Consider the following 16257-nt stretch of genomic DNA (forward strand, 5'->3'; position numbering starts at 1 on the left):
TGTCCTGAGCTCCAGGATATCCCAGGAAGTCCCAGAGGTGGCTGCAGAGGGCAGGGCTGGGGAAGGGACATGGGAAGGATTCCTCCAGCATCTCCAAGGGGTGAGTTTGTTCCTGGTGCAATGGGTGAAGGGGTTGGGTGCTGCAGGATGGGATCCCAAGGTGCAGGGCAGCCCTCTGGCCAGGAGGGGAGAGCCCTAAAAGGATGGGAGTTTGGGATTTAGGGCTGGAATCCCCTTTGTGATGCTCAGGGAGGGCTCCTGGGCTGTGGGGTTTGCCAGCAGATGGGGAAGGGAGCTGAGGGATGCAGAGGTGACTGCAGCCTTGCTGGAATCTGCTCTTTCCCAGCTCCTGCCAGAGCTCTGGGCTCTCTCTTTTCCCTAAGATCCATTTCCCTGCCTGGGTTCATTGTGCTGCACCCCCAGGACCCCCCTGCACACCCCAGGTTTCCCTGCAGCTCTCCAAGGGGGGTTGGTGTCATTCCCATCCAGCACGAGCATGGAGTAAACCCTGCAGGACATTGCACCCTCCTCTGTGCAATGCTTTTTGGGGGGGGAATTTTGGCAAAAAATCCAACAAGAAAAATTCCCCAGAGCTCACTGCCAGCATTTCAAACCTTTATATAGAACCATGGAAAGGTTTGGGTTGGGAGGGACCTTAAATCCCATCCAGTTCCATCCCCCTGCCATGGGCAGGGACACCTCCCCCAGCCCAGGGTGCTCCAAGCCCCATCCAACCTTGGACACTGCCAGGGATGGGGCAGCCACAGCTTCTGGGGACAAAAGAACTTCTTCCTAATGTCCAATCTAATTCCAAGTTTGAAACCTTTTCCCCTTGTCCCCCTTTTCACACCCATGTGAAAAACCCTCCCCCAGCTTTCTTGTAGGCAAAGCTCTCAATTTGGAGTCCTGTAAGCAGGAAGGGTTCATGGTTCCTGGGTTTCTCTGGCTCAGGGAAGGTGCTGCAAGGGGAATTCTTCACATTTTTTTAATTTTTTTATTGTTTTTTTTCATATTATTTCCACCTGTTGCAAGGAAAGGGAAGGAGGATGTAACAGGAAGAAATGCTGGGAAGCTGCTTCAATGGAGAAAGCACCAAACTCAGCAGCCACAGCCCCACCTCAGCCCAGCTGCTGCCCTTGACTCCCCTGCTGCCATTTTGGGATGAAATTCTCAAGTATTAATAAAGCAGCTTCCCCCACCTCCCACCCCATCTTTTCCTCTTTTAACAGACGAAATTAGGACTTGCTGAACGACTCTGTGGCTCAGAGGTTTCCATGGCAATGACATCCTCCAGGCACAGCAGCTGCAGCCCCAGCTTCACACCCCAACCCCCAACCTGAAATGGGTGGGGGGAGCCAAGAGAGACCAAGGAGGGACCCCAAGAAATCCAAACTGTGGCATGAGGTGAGTTGTGTTGGGTCTCAGCACAGCTGTGGGGTTTGTTTGGTTGTTTTGAGGTTGTTTTTTTTTTTTTTTGGGTGGTCCAACTGTCATGAGAGTTCCCATTGGTGGCACCTGGAAAACAGGTCCCCAAAAATCCAATCGAGGTCATTAGACTGAGCCACCAATTAGTGGTTTGGAGGCTGATTGATTGCAGCAGATGTGGCAGGATTTAAAGCTCTTGAAGGGGGAAAAATGTGTCCCTGTCCCCCCCACTCCCTGATCCCCCAATGTGTTCTGGAGCTGGGTGATAAATCACTTTTATTTCCCTACCCCATGGACACCTGGAGGCTTTGCCTCTCTCCTCCCCAGCCTCTTGCAGAGGGCACCCACCCCATCCAACCCCCACCCCAAAACCCAGGAGCTTCAGTTGGGTGCAGGGGTGCTCAAGAGCTGGAAGCTGGAACCCCAACAACCTCTTCCTCCTCCTCCTGGTGGCCCAACACACACACACAGAGGAGTGAAAGATCCAAATGCCTGAGGAAAACAACTCCAGGTTCAGAGAAAGATTTCTTGAGACACTGTTTGGAGTTTTATTGGCAACAAGGCTCTGCCTTCCACATGCTTGGCCCTGCCCTGGTCACCCCACTGCCTTTTCCCACCAGGAACAGAAAGCAGAAGGACCCTCAAGACCCCCCCTCACCCCGTGGAAGCACTGGGAGCAGCCCAGGGTGGCCAAGATCCACTCTCCCACCTCCAGCCCTTGGCAAAAAAAGAAAAAAAGAAACCAAAACAACAGCCCCTTAAAAACATTCAGGATGGGGTTGATTTAAAAGCAGAGGGTGGCAAGGCCAGCCCAGTGGGAGACAGCTCAGGAGGAGGTGTCTGAGGGGTGTGCTGGAGGCAACCAGAGCTGGATCTGGGATGGATCATTCTTGGATTATCCCACCAGTGAGCCTGGAGACCCTTGATTTTTCTCCATGGCTCTTCCCTGCTTCCCACTGGGATCTCCTTGAAACATCCAAATCTCCTTAGCAGGGGAAGCCTTGAGCTCCATGTTCTTATCACTTCTCTTCCTGGAGGATCCAACGCTGGAAAACCATCCTGGAGCAGAAGAACCTGCAGCTCCAAAATGCCCCCACACTCCTGGAGGGGTCTAAAGCCCTACACCCCGGCATGGAGGGGGTAGGGGGAGGAACAAGGGGTGCACATTATAAATATAAAATCATTATCTGCTACAAACAGAAGACGTATATTGTACATCTCTGACCCATATACACAAGAACACAATATACACAGAACGCCTCGGAGGGGCAGGGGGGGGCTTTGCCAGGGGGTTTGGGAGATGCTGCTCCCTTGCCAGCCCCCCTCATGTCTCCCCCTGGGCACCAGAGGGGGCTGTACCGACCAAAAGTCCCATCCCAACCAGGGGTGGATGGAGTGATGTCCCCCCCAGCCCTGCCCACCCCGGGGAGAGGAGGAGACGAGGATGAAGGAGAGGGCAGGCGCCAGGGGCTCTCTCGTGAACCCAAAAAGTGCTTGGGGGGTCTCTGGACCCTGGGAGCAAAATTAGGCCCTGAGAGAAACTTCTTGCCCTGCCACCCTTGGGAAGAAGGGGGGGGAAGTTTTTTTCCAGCCAGGCGGGTCTCTGATAAGGCATTTTCATCTGGGAGGTGGAGTGAAGGGTGGCAGGAGGGGGAAGGGGAGCAGCCGGGGCAGCGCACGTGGCGGCAGCGAAGCCAAGGTGGTCCCAGCTGGACAAGCCCAGGGCAAGGAGTGGAGAGGGCAGGAGGGCTTTGTCCTCAGCTCAGTTTATCAGTGAAGCTGCTTTCCAGGTCCCCTTCCAGGTCCCCTTCCAGCTCTCTCCCCCCTCTCTCCCTGGCTGGAGCCAGCGGCGCGGCGTCAAATCCCGAGGGTGTTCAGAGCGGCGCTTCCAGGCGGATGGAGTGGCAGACAGGCACACGTTCAAGAGTTAAGACAAGAGTCAAGGTGAGCTTTGTACAGTGAGGAGCAGCTCCTGGCCGGAGTGTCCGAGGACTTGGGATGACAAAAATGCCACAGTGATCAGATCAGGCCAGGACGAGAGGGTGGGCAAAGGGGAAGAGGAGGGAGCCGAGTCCTGGCACCTATCGGCGGTAATGATTGGGGGCATCTGCAAACATGTACTTGAGTCTGTAGGCTTCTGCCAGCAGGAGTCCAATCTCTTCATTCCCCCAGTGTATCGTGGGCAGGTTTTGTAATAACATCAAAAGGCCCTGAAAGAGGGGAAGGGGCTGAGTTTGAGGGGGCTGAAGGCAGAGCACAGCTCAGGGCTGGAGGCAGCAGCGCTCGGTGACTCCGCACCACATCCCAGCTCTGAAAGGCTCAGGGACAGGGTTAAGCTGAGCTCGTGTCTACATCTGAGCCACCGAAGCACCTCAGATGTCCCCAAAACCATTGAGGCAACAGGCAAGGGATTTATCACAAGCTTGAGCCTGGGGAGAGCTGGATAACTGATGTCTGAATCTCTCTGTCCTCAGCACCAAGGCTCAGAAGTTGCTTTGAGGCAAAAATCCTGAGCCTGGGTGCTCCTGGAGCCAGCTTTGAGGTGATGGCTGAGTGTCTCCATGCTGAAATCCCAACCAGAGCTATTCCCTGCCCTCTACACCCCCAGGTATTCCCCCCCAGCCCCACAGACTTACTTGGAAATCTTCCTCATCCAGGATCTCCTTCCTCCACTTGATCAGGAAGGCAGCACAGACATACAGGTGGAAATGGGAGAATCCTTCTGGCTCTGACTGTGGACAACAACAAAACTCTGGCTCAGGTCTTGTTCAGCTCAGCTGGAACACAACTTCCCCAGGCACAGCACGTCCTGCTGAGCCACCCCTCACCCACAGGACTGCCAGAAGAGCTTCATCCCAGCCCTGTTGAGGAGGAATTGGTAGCAAGGTCCCCGTGTCCCCCAGGGAAGGAGTCTGCAAACCTGGTAGGTGTCCCAGAGACGGATGGTGCAGCGAAGAGGCAGCTCCCTCATCAGCAGATTGTTCATCCAACGGAAGGCAAACTGCAGGTATTCCACCTCATACTTCCTAAAGTGATTATGTACCTGCTCTGAAACAGCACGTGTCACTTACACACCTGGGGACCAGCTCCTGCACACAGCACTGCCCCCAACACACTGTCAGGTGCTTTCAGGCTGAGGCTTTGCTGTCCCAAACACCTCCACTCCTCACCATCCAGAAAAAAAAACCTGTCCCCAGGGGGTTTCTGGCTGACTCTCCCCTGTCCTGCTTCAATCCATGTTGCAGGTGAGTTTCTAGTGCCTGAGGGTACTACTTGCAAAGGAGACCTCCTGCTGCTGTGACAAAAGAGCCTCCAACCTGCTCAGATCCCCCTGTCACCTACCATCAATCCGGCTCACCAGCTCCTCCAGGGCTTTGACTTTCTTCTGGATGCCTGGCTGTGCAAAGGTGTAATTATCCTGTAGGGGAAAAAAAATGAAGTCAGGAGCAGCAGCTCTAACAACAGCTAGAAATGCCAAAAAAACCCCCAGATTCCCAGCTCCACAGGGAGCTGAGGTTCCTGTGAGTCAAGCAGATGTGGCTCTTGAGCACCAGGATCACCTCTCTGATGTCCCTGTCAGGCCAGCCACAGTAGATTTATTTCCCCAGGATTTTACCCACAAGTTTAGCTTGGTGAAGTAACAAAATCCCCCTGATGAAGATGCAGAGTGCTCACCCAAACCCAGAGAGCAGATGCCTGCACTGCTGCCCCAGCAAGGGCAGAGAAACCTCACCTGAATGCCATCCAGCAGTTTGCTCATGCACCAGAAGCTGTCGGCTTCAATGCTCCCCAAAACATCCTGGGACAGGTTTGTCACATCAAAGTTCTCCACGTCCTCCTCTGCAAAACAGAGAGGGGAGAGCATCAGGAAGATGAGGGACACCAAGGGGTTTTACCAAGCCAAGGCAGAGCACCAGGAACCACAAGGCTCTGTGCATGACATGAGAGCACTGACCTCATTCTCCAACCCAGGCAAAGGGCTGAAGGACCCCAAAAAACTCAGTGGCCATGACCCCAAAAGTGGCCATGATCCAAACTCAGCCCTTCCTTTATCAGGGAGGGGCTTTATCAGTTTAATAAAGAGCATCTGGCATTTGTTTTAATTGCTGGGCCAGTGTTAAACCCTGACACTTGTTTACACAGAATGAAATCTCCCTAGCCAGAGAGTGAAAAGCTTCCACTGCCTTCAACAGGCTTTGGATCAGACCTTAAAAATATTTATTCAACAAGATTTCTGTCACTAATACAGCCTTGTAAATTCCTTTTTCCTTCTCTTTACAGTGAGAGCCTGCAGGCAAAGGGATTACAGCATTCCAGCATGAATATCAGCCACGAAACACAAGCAGAGCTGCAGAAAGAATAAAAATGCAATGGGTGGAAATGCCCTGATCTCCAGCTAAAAGCAAGAAAGCCAAAAGCAGCAGGGAGAAGTAAACCTGCTTTCTGAAACTCTCAGCTTGAGAACCACACCTGTACTGGCAGCACAGGAATCTTTTATTTAAATGGTTTATTTTTCTCTTTATAATTCAACTCATTCCTCTCCTAGAACAAGAACCAGGGCCAGGCCCAAGCTTTGAAAGCAAAGCCCTCCCACTCTCCCCTCTCCATATTTTAGGGAGACACCTAAACTCCCTGGGTGCCTAAAAGAACTCTTTCCTCCAAGCTTCAAGGAGGTTAAGGACATTCAGATGCAAATCCCCCCTTAGTAATTCACCTTCCCTGGAGCTCAGCAAGGTTGTGGAACTGAAGTCAACTCAACCAAGCAGCAAAGATCCAGGAAGAGGTCAAGATGCATTCTTCAACCTGATGGGAGAACCCATCACACCCTCCAGCAAGCCAAACTTTCCTGATTTTCAGAATTTCAAACCCCAGAGGGAGCACCTGTGCTTCAGCCAGCAAATGTCACTTACCAACATACTCAGAGAGGAACACAACAAAGAATGGAGTGACCAGGTCATTGATTCCCTGCACATAGCCACTGGCTGGGTGTCGAATGGCCCAGATAAACAGGATTCTTTCAAAGATCTAGGGAAGAATGAAGGAAAGCAGGTACCTGCATTAGCTGTGCACAAAGGAAAGGCAGAAAAGCATAACTGCTGAGCTCAGGGAGTGGAGATCATGTGCTGACAGGCTCCTCTGCAGCAATACAGGTGAGATAAGCAGCATAGAAGTCCTAGGAGAAACTCCTGCATCAGCTACAGATCCCACACACAGGCCAGCTCAGGCTCCTCCTCAAAACCTGCACTTGAAGACACCAACAGACACCAACTTTCCAAGATTCAGGTGGTTTAAGACCCTTCTGCCCACCCAGCAGGGCTGTTAGGAGAGCAACACATCTGGCTGAACATCAGTGGCAACTGAGGCTGTGATCTCTTCTCAGCACAGTGTTCCCAGGAAACATCACAGACTGGGAGAGCTCCCAACAGAGCAGCCTCCCCACAACAACCTGGGTGTTATTTCCAGATTATCCCAGCCCCAGGACACTGCTCTGACACAGCACATGCTCATGCTAAGCTTGTATCCAAAGAGGACAGATTCCCAGAGCTCCTGGACACCTCTCAAACCAACCCCTGCACAGGTTTCTTACATCCTGCCTCACACAAAGGATTTTATGAAGCACAACTGAACTCCTCTGCTGGTTCAAATGCCTTCAATTTGTCTCAAAACAAAAGCTTCACATTTTTTACCACCTCTTGGCTACATCTTGCCCCAAAAGAACTGATCTCATAACCCCTGAGCTCCAAGTTGGGTATCTTTCAGATACATGGGACAAACCCCCACAGTTTGTGCAGGTATTTGCATCAGGAACTGTCAGGCAGGGATGCTGCCCTGTGTGGCACTGCTGGTCCAGCTCCACCACCCCCCCACAGCACACGTGGGGCAGGAGCTTCACCCCCCTCTTACCTCCTGGACAAGTGGCTGCTGGAAAAGGGGGATAAGTGGGTTGGTCCTTGGAATGTCAATGTGGATCTGGAAGAGAGGGTGGGTTAGATACAACAGTTGTGTTTTCCAGGAGCACAATAACTCATCCTGTGTTACCAGAGAGGAAACCACCCCTCAGTGTCCCCTCTAGTGAGGGCTGCACTTGCTGACAAGAACAGTGAGGGCTACAGATGGCAGCTGCACTCAGAATATCAACCACAGTTTTATCTCCAGTCTCCTCTGCTCAGGTGTGGGCAGATGAACAGAGATGGGAAAGACTGGGAGTTATCCCAGTGGTTTAGAGAAGCTTAAACACAACCATAAGATAAGCAGAAACACCAACCCCTGACCCTGAGACTCCCAACGGGTACAGGCAGAGAAAGTCCTAGCAGGACCCCAACGACATGGACAGAGATGAAAAGAGAGATAAGAAGGTGAGAGGCAGGGGGGTTGTACTTGTCTGTAGGTGTCCTGGTGGTGCTCCTCATTCCTGGAATCATAATACTGTTGGATGAAGCCAAAATACTCCTCCCGCTTGCGCTGCAGCGTCAGCTTCCGCCGCTCCGTGTTTGCAGGGAGATAACCCTGGGAGGAAAAGCCCTGTCAGGACAGAGCCCCTGCTCTTCCCTCCCCACAAACCAGCCCTCAAGTCCTGCCACAGTCAGCTGCACACACACACAGAAGGATCAGGCACAGAGATTGATGAGAAAGAGAGGAGCCTTCATGGGGTTTGGCTTTCCCAGCCCCTGATGCCTTTCCTGGGCTCGGAGCACTCCAGCTCCATGGGATTCAGTTTCCCAAATGAGTGAATCACAGAGTCCCAGCACCAGTCTGGGCTTTGTGCTCCAAGAGGTTACAGCAGTTATGCTCCCTGACCAAGAAAAAACCCACAGCTCACAGAACCACACAATTGTTCTGCTTGGAAAAGACCTTCAAGATCATCGAGTCCAACCATTGACCCAACTCCACTGAATCCAGAGCTCATCCCTGTCCTCCTTCAGCACCACCACCACCTCCATGGCTTTTAAACACCTCCAGATTTATTGGATTCAACCCTCTCCTGGGCATCTCCATGGCTTTTAAACACCTCCAGAGAGAGGGATTCAACCATCTCCTGGGCACCTCCATGGCTTTTAAAAACCCCCAGAGATATTGGATTCAACCCTCTCCTAGGCAGCCTGGGCCAGTGTTTCATCACCCAGAGGCTGGGCACAGACACAGCGTGAGCAAACCTGGTTTCTTTTGAAGGTCCAGGAGTGTTATGTCCCTGGCTCAGAACATTCCCCCAAAATTCCTGCATCACAGCTCCAAGCACTCACTGAGAGCAGACGCCAGGTCACAGGCCGGACCTCTCTGGGCACCCCGGGCCAGCTGCATTTCCTCAGCTCATCTGCAAACGGACAGTGGTGGCAATGGATTAGATCCTAGGCACGTCCAGGTACCACTACACCTAGAAGGAGAGGAAAGCCCAGTCTGCTCCTGCAGGCTCTGGAGACACTGAGCCTCCAAGGAAGGCTCCACATTGGCGGTGACTGGGGAGGTGGGACCAAGGAAAGCAGAGAATTCAGCTCAGCCTCTGCATAGAACTGAGGGAGCAAGAGCTCCAATATGGCAGAACCTTGGTGCAGAACCCAAAAGCCCCCAGTTGATCACAACCATCATCTGTGAGATGGAGAAAGGCTGGGAACAGACAAGAAGCTGGTGGAGGACACCACCATCTGCCAACAGAGCACTTTGTGCAACCATCCCACTACGGGCAGTCATTTTATCCGCCCTGAAACAGACCCAAATTACAACCTGAAGCAGACAGCAGACCCCCTCTTCTGCCTTTCCCTTCCCACCCCCCTTTTGCCACACTCACCCAGGTCTGTGTTGTGGCTGGACAGGAGCTGCCGGAACTTTTCCAGGCGAGTTTTCTCCCTCACTGTCATGGGGGGAGCACCCGAGGCGTTTTGGTCCGAGATGCGGGCGACGAGCGGGATGATGGGCCTGAGGGGAAGGGACTGCTGCTTCTGGAGAGGACTCCGTACACAAACCTCCTCTGCAAGGAGCAGGTGCTGTGGTGAGGGGGGAGAAGGAAACTGCACCTCTCCCACCCTCCCTTGCTCCTCTGGCCACTGCCAGAGCCCTGCAGAGTTCACCCTTCTCTTCCCCAGCAAACAGATCCGGCCCGTGCGGATGGATCAGCTGCTTGAACAGCATCTGTTGGGGTTATTCCAGGATTTTCCCCCTCCTGTTTCTCCTTCCCTTCCCTCCTCCTGCACCCAGACACTGAGCTGCCAGTGGATCAACCTTCCCTCTTCACGTTGGAAGAAGGACACAGGAGACCAGGAGGCAGAAGGAGCTGTGGGAATTCCAGAAGTGACGTTCAGATCTGCTCTACTGGTGATCGAGCTGATTGCCAGCACAGCCCGAGGTGACAGGCTGCCAATGCCACCTGCTGGCAGTGGGGACCTGCTGGGTGACTTCCCCAGCACAGGAAGCCATCTGCCTGTGAGAAGGTAGCATGGGGAGAAGCTGAGGCTGCCCACTTCCCTGCCCAAGCTGTGCCTCACCAAGACCTTCAGGAAGAGCAGCACACTGGGCCACAAGGGAAGCAGATGGTGAGCAACCCCAAACAAGAACCCAACAGCTCTCCAAAATCCTCTAGCACCCAAAACACAGGATCCTGTGGGACAGATGTGCCTGCACGCAGGACACTGAGCAGCAGAGAATGAAGCATTAAGGCCAGGACCTCAAAAATGGCTCCTTGAAGTACAGGATACAACAAGGAGGTGAAAGCTTTCATTGAGCTTATGGGCTGTGCCACAGCTTCTCACAAGTGTGTAGTAGCAAGGGGCTGAGTTCAACCAGAAGAGCACTGGAACAGCAGACTACTCCTCAAAATGGCTCTTACCAGAGGTCCTGGAGAGCTGGGCCTCACTGCTGGACTTGATGACCTTGCAGTTGGTGGGCACGTTGCTGAGAGCAGACTGGGCCCGCTCAGGTTTAGCCCGCAGCTTGCTGTGGTTCTCCAGAACCTGGGCTGCAGTGGCCTTGGCCACTTTAGAGTTCAGAGTTTGCAAAGAGGAAGAGGAGGAAGAGAAGTCTTCATCTTCATCATCACCAATGTCCCAGGCATCACTGGTGTTACGGGCAAACTCATGAAAGCTGGAGGCCTTCTTGCTCTTCAGCGGCAGCGCGTTGGCCTTGGAGCGGTCCTTGATGAAACTGGGAGCCAGAGAGAAACAGAACCAGAGCCAGGCTGTTAGAGGAGTCCATTTTCTATCCTTTCTTGGCTCCAGTCAGCTAGTCCCTTGTCCCTGTTCCTCCTCCCAAACACAAGGAATGTGTTAAGCTTCCCTGGGCAGAACCCGAGCTGCCACCGAGAAGGGTGGCAGGGGACAGAGAGCAGAGTGGCAGCAGTCAGCTGGAGAGGGGCCAAGCTTCCCAGCTTAGGAGGGCAAAGAGGAGAGGCAGATACTTCCTCCAGCTCTGCTTCCCCTTCACCTTAGAGAAAAATGGTAGATTAACACCCCGAAAATTAAAGAGAAGTCTTGTGACCCGGGGAAAGGCAGTCAGGGGACAGACAGAGCTGCTCTGTGCTGGGGGACACTCCCAAAAGAGCTGTGGTGGCTCCCAGCAGAACCCAAGCCTGGTTCTTTTCCCAGGCAGAGGAGAAGCTTTCCCATTTACCCTTAGGTGACAGGAGTCAAAGTCCAGCAGCTAAAGTGTCACAGGAAAAGGAGAAACCTTCACCGTGACACAGCACGAGATGGGAACAAGGAGGCAGCTGGGGGCAGCTCTGCCTTTTCCTGCTGGGAGTCTACAGCTTTTCTTCCCTGGTCTTTAATTCTTCTGACTCCAAAGGGGAGCAGAGGGCTCAGACACAATTAAAAAAAAAAAAAAAACCAACAAAAACCACCTGTTTCCTTTGATGTGGTTGGCACAATATTGATTTCTGGCTATAAAGGGCACCAGCAGATAAGCTTTCCCTGCAAGCTTTCCCTGGAAGCTTTCCTGGAGCTCAGGGCAGCACCATGCCCCACTGCTGCCCTTCTCTGCTGGAATATCCCAGTGCCAGGGAATGCTGCAGACCTCCAACTCCTGCAGGACTGAGCCCAAAGCCTGCAGAGCCTCCTGGCCTGCTTCTCCAGGAGATAAACACTTACTTTTTGGTAAGCCGGGGATCCAGAGGAGGGTGTTGTGCTCCATAGACAGGTTGAATGCTGCAGGAAAGGGAAAGAAAAGGAAAAAAAAAAAGGATGAAAAAAGCCATCGAGCACCCACAAAATATTCTCCACAGCCCAGACTGGGGTCACACTTCTTGCCTGCTCTTGGGAGCTAAATACAGAGCAAAAGCAACCCCAATAACCTTCTGTCTCCAAAGGCTTGGATCCAAAGTGCCACATTCAGCTGAAGATTTGCTCTTTGCAGCAGCAATCAGGAGCCTTGTTTAAACTCTCAGGCTCCCTCCAGCCTGAGCTGGGATTTGAGATCTGCTCATTTCTGCACCACTCATTCAGTGCCAGTGACCACGTGTCTCAGCCCCCCTGCCTTACACACTGACATTCATTCTCTTTTCCATCAAGGGGATTTCCAGGTTTGGGAATTCAGGTTTCCAAGGAACAGAGGAAAAACTCTGGATCAGTGAGACTGAGACCCCTCTGCAGCACACTCGGGGGTATGAACCCCAAGCTTGCTCTCAGGTTTGAAGCCAAAGCTCCAGTGAAGCAGCCTCTGGTCCAAATCCCAGATTAATCAACTGCTTCTTAATGTGCCTTGAAATGAGTGACCAGGTCCCAGCCCCTCAGCTCCCTGCCCTGCAGAGTAGGACAGAGAAACCTGAGGAGCATCATGCTGCAGAGGAGCTGAGTGCTCATCACTTGGTTTTACAGACTCTGGATGTGAGACAGGGATCCTGAGTTATCTTCTCCATTTGTGAAACTATTCACAGCCACCCCACCCCAAAAAACCATCTCCTGATTCTCCCCATCTCCTGGCAGACAGCACAGTCCTGCATCCCATGGTGGAGACAAGGGCCCATTCAGAGCTGGCACACAAGGGACAGGCTCCTCTTGGGTCAACAGAGCTGGCCTGGTTTCCAGGAACTGCAGATGGTGCCCAGCAGTAAAACAAGAAGAGCTCAGCCATGTAGGAGGAGGATGACAGCCTGGTGCAGCTGGAAAGCAAACTGGGAACCAGTTGATGCTGAGGAGCTGGCAGCAACAGGTCCAGCTGGTGGGGAGAGGCACAGAGATGCAGGACAGAGGCTGGAAACAACCCCAGCACAGAGAAATCCTGGTGGTGAAGCCTGGCAAGGGGTGGGCTTGCTGCTGCAGGAGCCATTCCTCAAATGCTAAAAAGGCTCCCTGTGTTTACCCACCAGCAGAGCAAGTCTAGGAAAAGAGTTTGCTGAGTAATTAGCATCTAGGAGTCAGCACAGCTGCTCAGCAGAGGCATCCCCGTGGGTGGGCACAGCAAGCAGATTATTAGGAGTAAGAAAAACAGCCCCTCCAGATCAGAGCTGCTTCCCAGTGACTCATGACAGCTCCTTGCAGCAGAGGAGTTGGCTGAGCCTCCCTGATCCCCAGCACCCAACTCACAAGCTCTGGTGACAGCAGCCACAAAGCTGGGATCCACGGGTGACTGCCTGGAGCCACGTGCAAAGGGATGAAGCTCCCAAGTCACACGAGTGACTTGTGTGAATGCCAGGGAGGAGGGGATGTGGCAGCCAACTCTGGGTGAGGAAACCCTTTCCTGGGGCTCTGAAGCAACTGGGTGATGTCTTCATATGACAAGGGCCAACACAATGACTGAAGGTCCCACCTCCAGGTAGCTCAGGTTAAAGAATGTGAACCCAGGCTCCCTCCCCCCAAACAAAGCATCCTGAGATGATCTGATGGTGGTGACAGTGACAGTCCCAGCAGGCCACAGAGACAGGGCTGAAAAGCACGGGTCAGCTCCCACCACTGCATGGAGCAGGTTCACCCTGTGTTTGTCCCATCTTTGCTGGCTCTCTGCCCTCCCCAGCCATGCAGAGGGTGCAAGAGGCTGGGCAGGAGCAGTGCAAACGCTCCAAGGTGTGCAACAGGTGACTTCCAAGACAAACAAGCAGATGCACAACTGCCAAAGAGCAAGTTGGTGCAGTGGTGGCTCTGGTGCCCTTGACATCTGATCCTGCTCCTTCAGCTCACATCCTGGGAGCTGCCTCCCAGCAGATCCTACAGCTCCACACCAGGGTGAGGTACCAGATACAGCTTTTACAGCTGAGAAAAGGGAGGCCAGGCAGTGATACCACCAAGTAATGCTCTGTAACTCTCCTTGCTCTTGTCTGCTTCTCCCTGACGCAGCCCAGTAGCTGAATCTGCTGTCTCCAAGCTCAACTCCCTGCCCGAAGCCATCCCAGCTGAATTTTGCACAGAGAAAGCTCAGGGCAGGCACCACCTCTCAGCAAACTCATCGTGCTGATGCCATGCTCCCAAAATGACTGGATGAGTTTTCCTGTCCCAGTTTAAGCTCTTTGGGACAGACATTTCTCACTGCCAGTGCCTGGTACCAGGGCTGTGGTCCCTGTGTTTCACCATCACTGCAGGGTGTGGGGTACTGACACTGCAGCAGAAGGAATATCCATGGAAGCTCAGTGCCACTTTGGACACAGGGCTGTTTCTCTCCTGTTTTCTCCTTTTTCTCTCTCTCCTATTTAAATACCCACCTGGGAGCCTGTCTCTCTAAAGAGCAGGAAATAAACAACCCCCCATACAGGATAACACAACCTGCCAGCTCCTCCCCAGGAAATTAATGAGGGGGAGGGAATCCCCAGTGCAAAAAAAAAAACCCACAAGGCAATAAGAGAAAGATGAAACAACATTTAGTAGTTGTGTTGTGACCCTAAATCTACAGGGGGAAAAGCATCAGCTAAAAGCTAATACAACTAAGTGGTCACATGCAGAAAGTGTCATGGGAAAGGAAGCTAAAACAGTCTCTAAATCTCTGCAAAGCCTCCCCCTGCCAGCTTGTCAGGGCAAAGGGAAGGGAGAGCCAAGAATCTGCATGGGGAGATCTCTCAAAGCTCAAAAAAAAAAAAAAAAAAAAGAAAAAAGAAAGTGTAATCACCAAAGACACAGCACATCCCACCCCCTCCTTTCCTGGTTGTGACACCCAAGACCTCTCAGTAACCATCCCTGGAAAGGCTGGGCACACACAGGGTACTTTGGAGGTGGTAAGAGAGCTCCTGGAGAGCAGGAGATCTGCCAAAGAGCCTGTCAGGAGTGCCAAAAACCTGTCAGGAGTGCCAAAAACTTGAGGCTGGAGTGCATTGTCTAGGCAGGACCAGCTGCCTCCCAGACCGGTTCACCTGGTTTGAGCTTTCCAAGCCAAAGCTCAAAGTCACCCACTGGAGATCTGAGCCCACCAGCTGGAAACACAGCTGTGACCCCCCCCTCCGAGTAAGGAGTGGGAGCAACTGGGAGATAAAATGATCCCTGGAGAGCACAGCACCTTCTTTCTTCCCCCATGAGCAGAAGCTGAGGGATGTGTAGTGCTTGTTGCTTTCCCTTCCCACAGACCTGGACTGAGGGAGCCAGCCCAGAGACAAAGCAGAAAGAACATTGATTAGAAAGAGAGATTGAACTGACCTGGCAGGATTTAAAGCCCATGAAGCATTTCAAACTGTGTCTGCACACCAGGAGGGGAGGGGCAGGGTTCAGATAAGGCACAGGAGAGTAAAAGTGAGGAGTACCAGATGAGCAAAGCACTTGTAAATTCCATCCCAGAGAGGGGGGTGCCCTCTCCTCATGGGAGCTGTGCTCCCAAGGCCTTGGAGGGAGCATCTCCTCCATCACCACCTGCCTCTTCTTTCCCAAACACCTCTCAAATCAGACATTTCTCTTGTTTCAGCCATTCCTGGGGGAGTGCAGTTTCCTCGACAGGAACCAGGAGAGCACAGCCCAAGGAAGTGAAGCAGGGGAGGTGCACTCAGAAAGCCACCACAGCCCTTCCTATGGAGGAGAGGGGGACCAGGAGTGAAGCCCCCAGAGGAGAGGAGACCAGGGGGACACATGCAGTGGCAGGGGACAGAGCTGCTGCCACCCAAGGTGACACCTCTAAGGGCTTCAGGAAGGGATGAGGTTTCTTCAGGATCTGTGGAAAGGAGGATGGTACAAACCTGGCTCCTAAAGCCACCCCTGGGAGAACATCCCAGGACCTGACCCCCTCCACCCTGCTTCCCACGGGGGGAATCTGCACACGAGTGTCCCTGCAGCCCCACGCAGCTGAGGGGGGGACAATCCAAACATTACCCCTGTCCCTTAAGCAGGGGAACCTCCTCCAGCAGCACCCCCTTGCTCCAGGGGCTGGGGTGTCTCTGGCATCCCCTTTGCTGCAGGGGGGAACCCCGAGGCCCCCAGCCCACCCCCTTGCCCCCCACCACCACTTTGCAAGGGGGAACCCTGGGACCCCCAGACCCCCAGTCAGGGTAGACACCCTTGGTACCCCTCAAACCTTCCAGAAGAGGACCCTGGGCCCCCCAAGAAGCTCCCGTGCCCCACAGCCGGGCAGACACCCCTGGTATCACACCCCCCATCCCAAACTCTTCCTTGCAGGGGGTACCCCAGCCCCCCAGCCAGTGTGAGTGCCCCTGACAACCCCTTCCCCAGGCCGAGGGGCTGCTCCTGCTCCTCTCAGCACACGAAGGAGGCTGCGGCCTTTGCACCTTTCCCTCAGGGATGGGTCGGTCCCGGGGCGGGTTGGGCCCGCACTCACCTGCCCGGCAGCTTAGCGCTCCGCTTCCAGAACTGCCTGCCGCTCTCGGCCGCCATGGCGGAGGGGAAGAGAGGCGAGGAACGGGCCCGGCCGGCCAGCCAGCGAGCGAACGAGCCCACCGGCCGGCCGGCCCCGCGGCGCAGCGGCGGAACGCGGGGGAAGGCGGCG

The 16257-nt window shown here is 53.7% G+C and overlaps 1 protein-coding gene across 1 annotated transcript; it reads right to left on the reverse strand.

Moving 5' to 3' along the window:
* Positions 1 to 1953: 1953 nt before the first annotated feature.
* TBC1D22B (TBC1 domain family member 22B) lies at positions 1954 to 16243 on the reverse strand. Its single transcript, XM_030465532.1, has 13 exons — positions 16090 to 16243; positions 11499 to 11555; positions 10244 to 10557; positions 9209 to 9388; positions 8667 to 8737; positions 7804 to 7932; positions 7330 to 7395; positions 6336 to 6450; positions 5159 to 5265; positions 4768 to 4843; positions 4346 to 4473; positions 4062 to 4157; positions 1954 to 3635 (listed from the first exon to the last, which is right to left on the reverse strand). Exons 1-13 carry the CDS (start codon positions 16143 to 16145, stop codon positions 3507 to 3509), a joined length of 1524 nt encoding a protein of 507 aa, XP_030321392.1. The 5' UTR covers positions 16146 to 16243; the 3' UTR covers positions 1954 to 3506.
* Between the last annotated feature and the right edge of the window lie 14 nt (positions 16244 to 16257).

The sequence above is a fragment of the Calypte anna genome, chromosome 26, assembly GCF_003957555.1.
Source record: "Calypte anna isolate BGI_N300 chromosome 26, bCalAnn1_v1.p, whole genome shotgun sequence".
Lineage (NCBI taxonomy): Eukaryota > Metazoa > Chordata > Aves > Apodiformes > Trochilidae > Calypte > Calypte anna.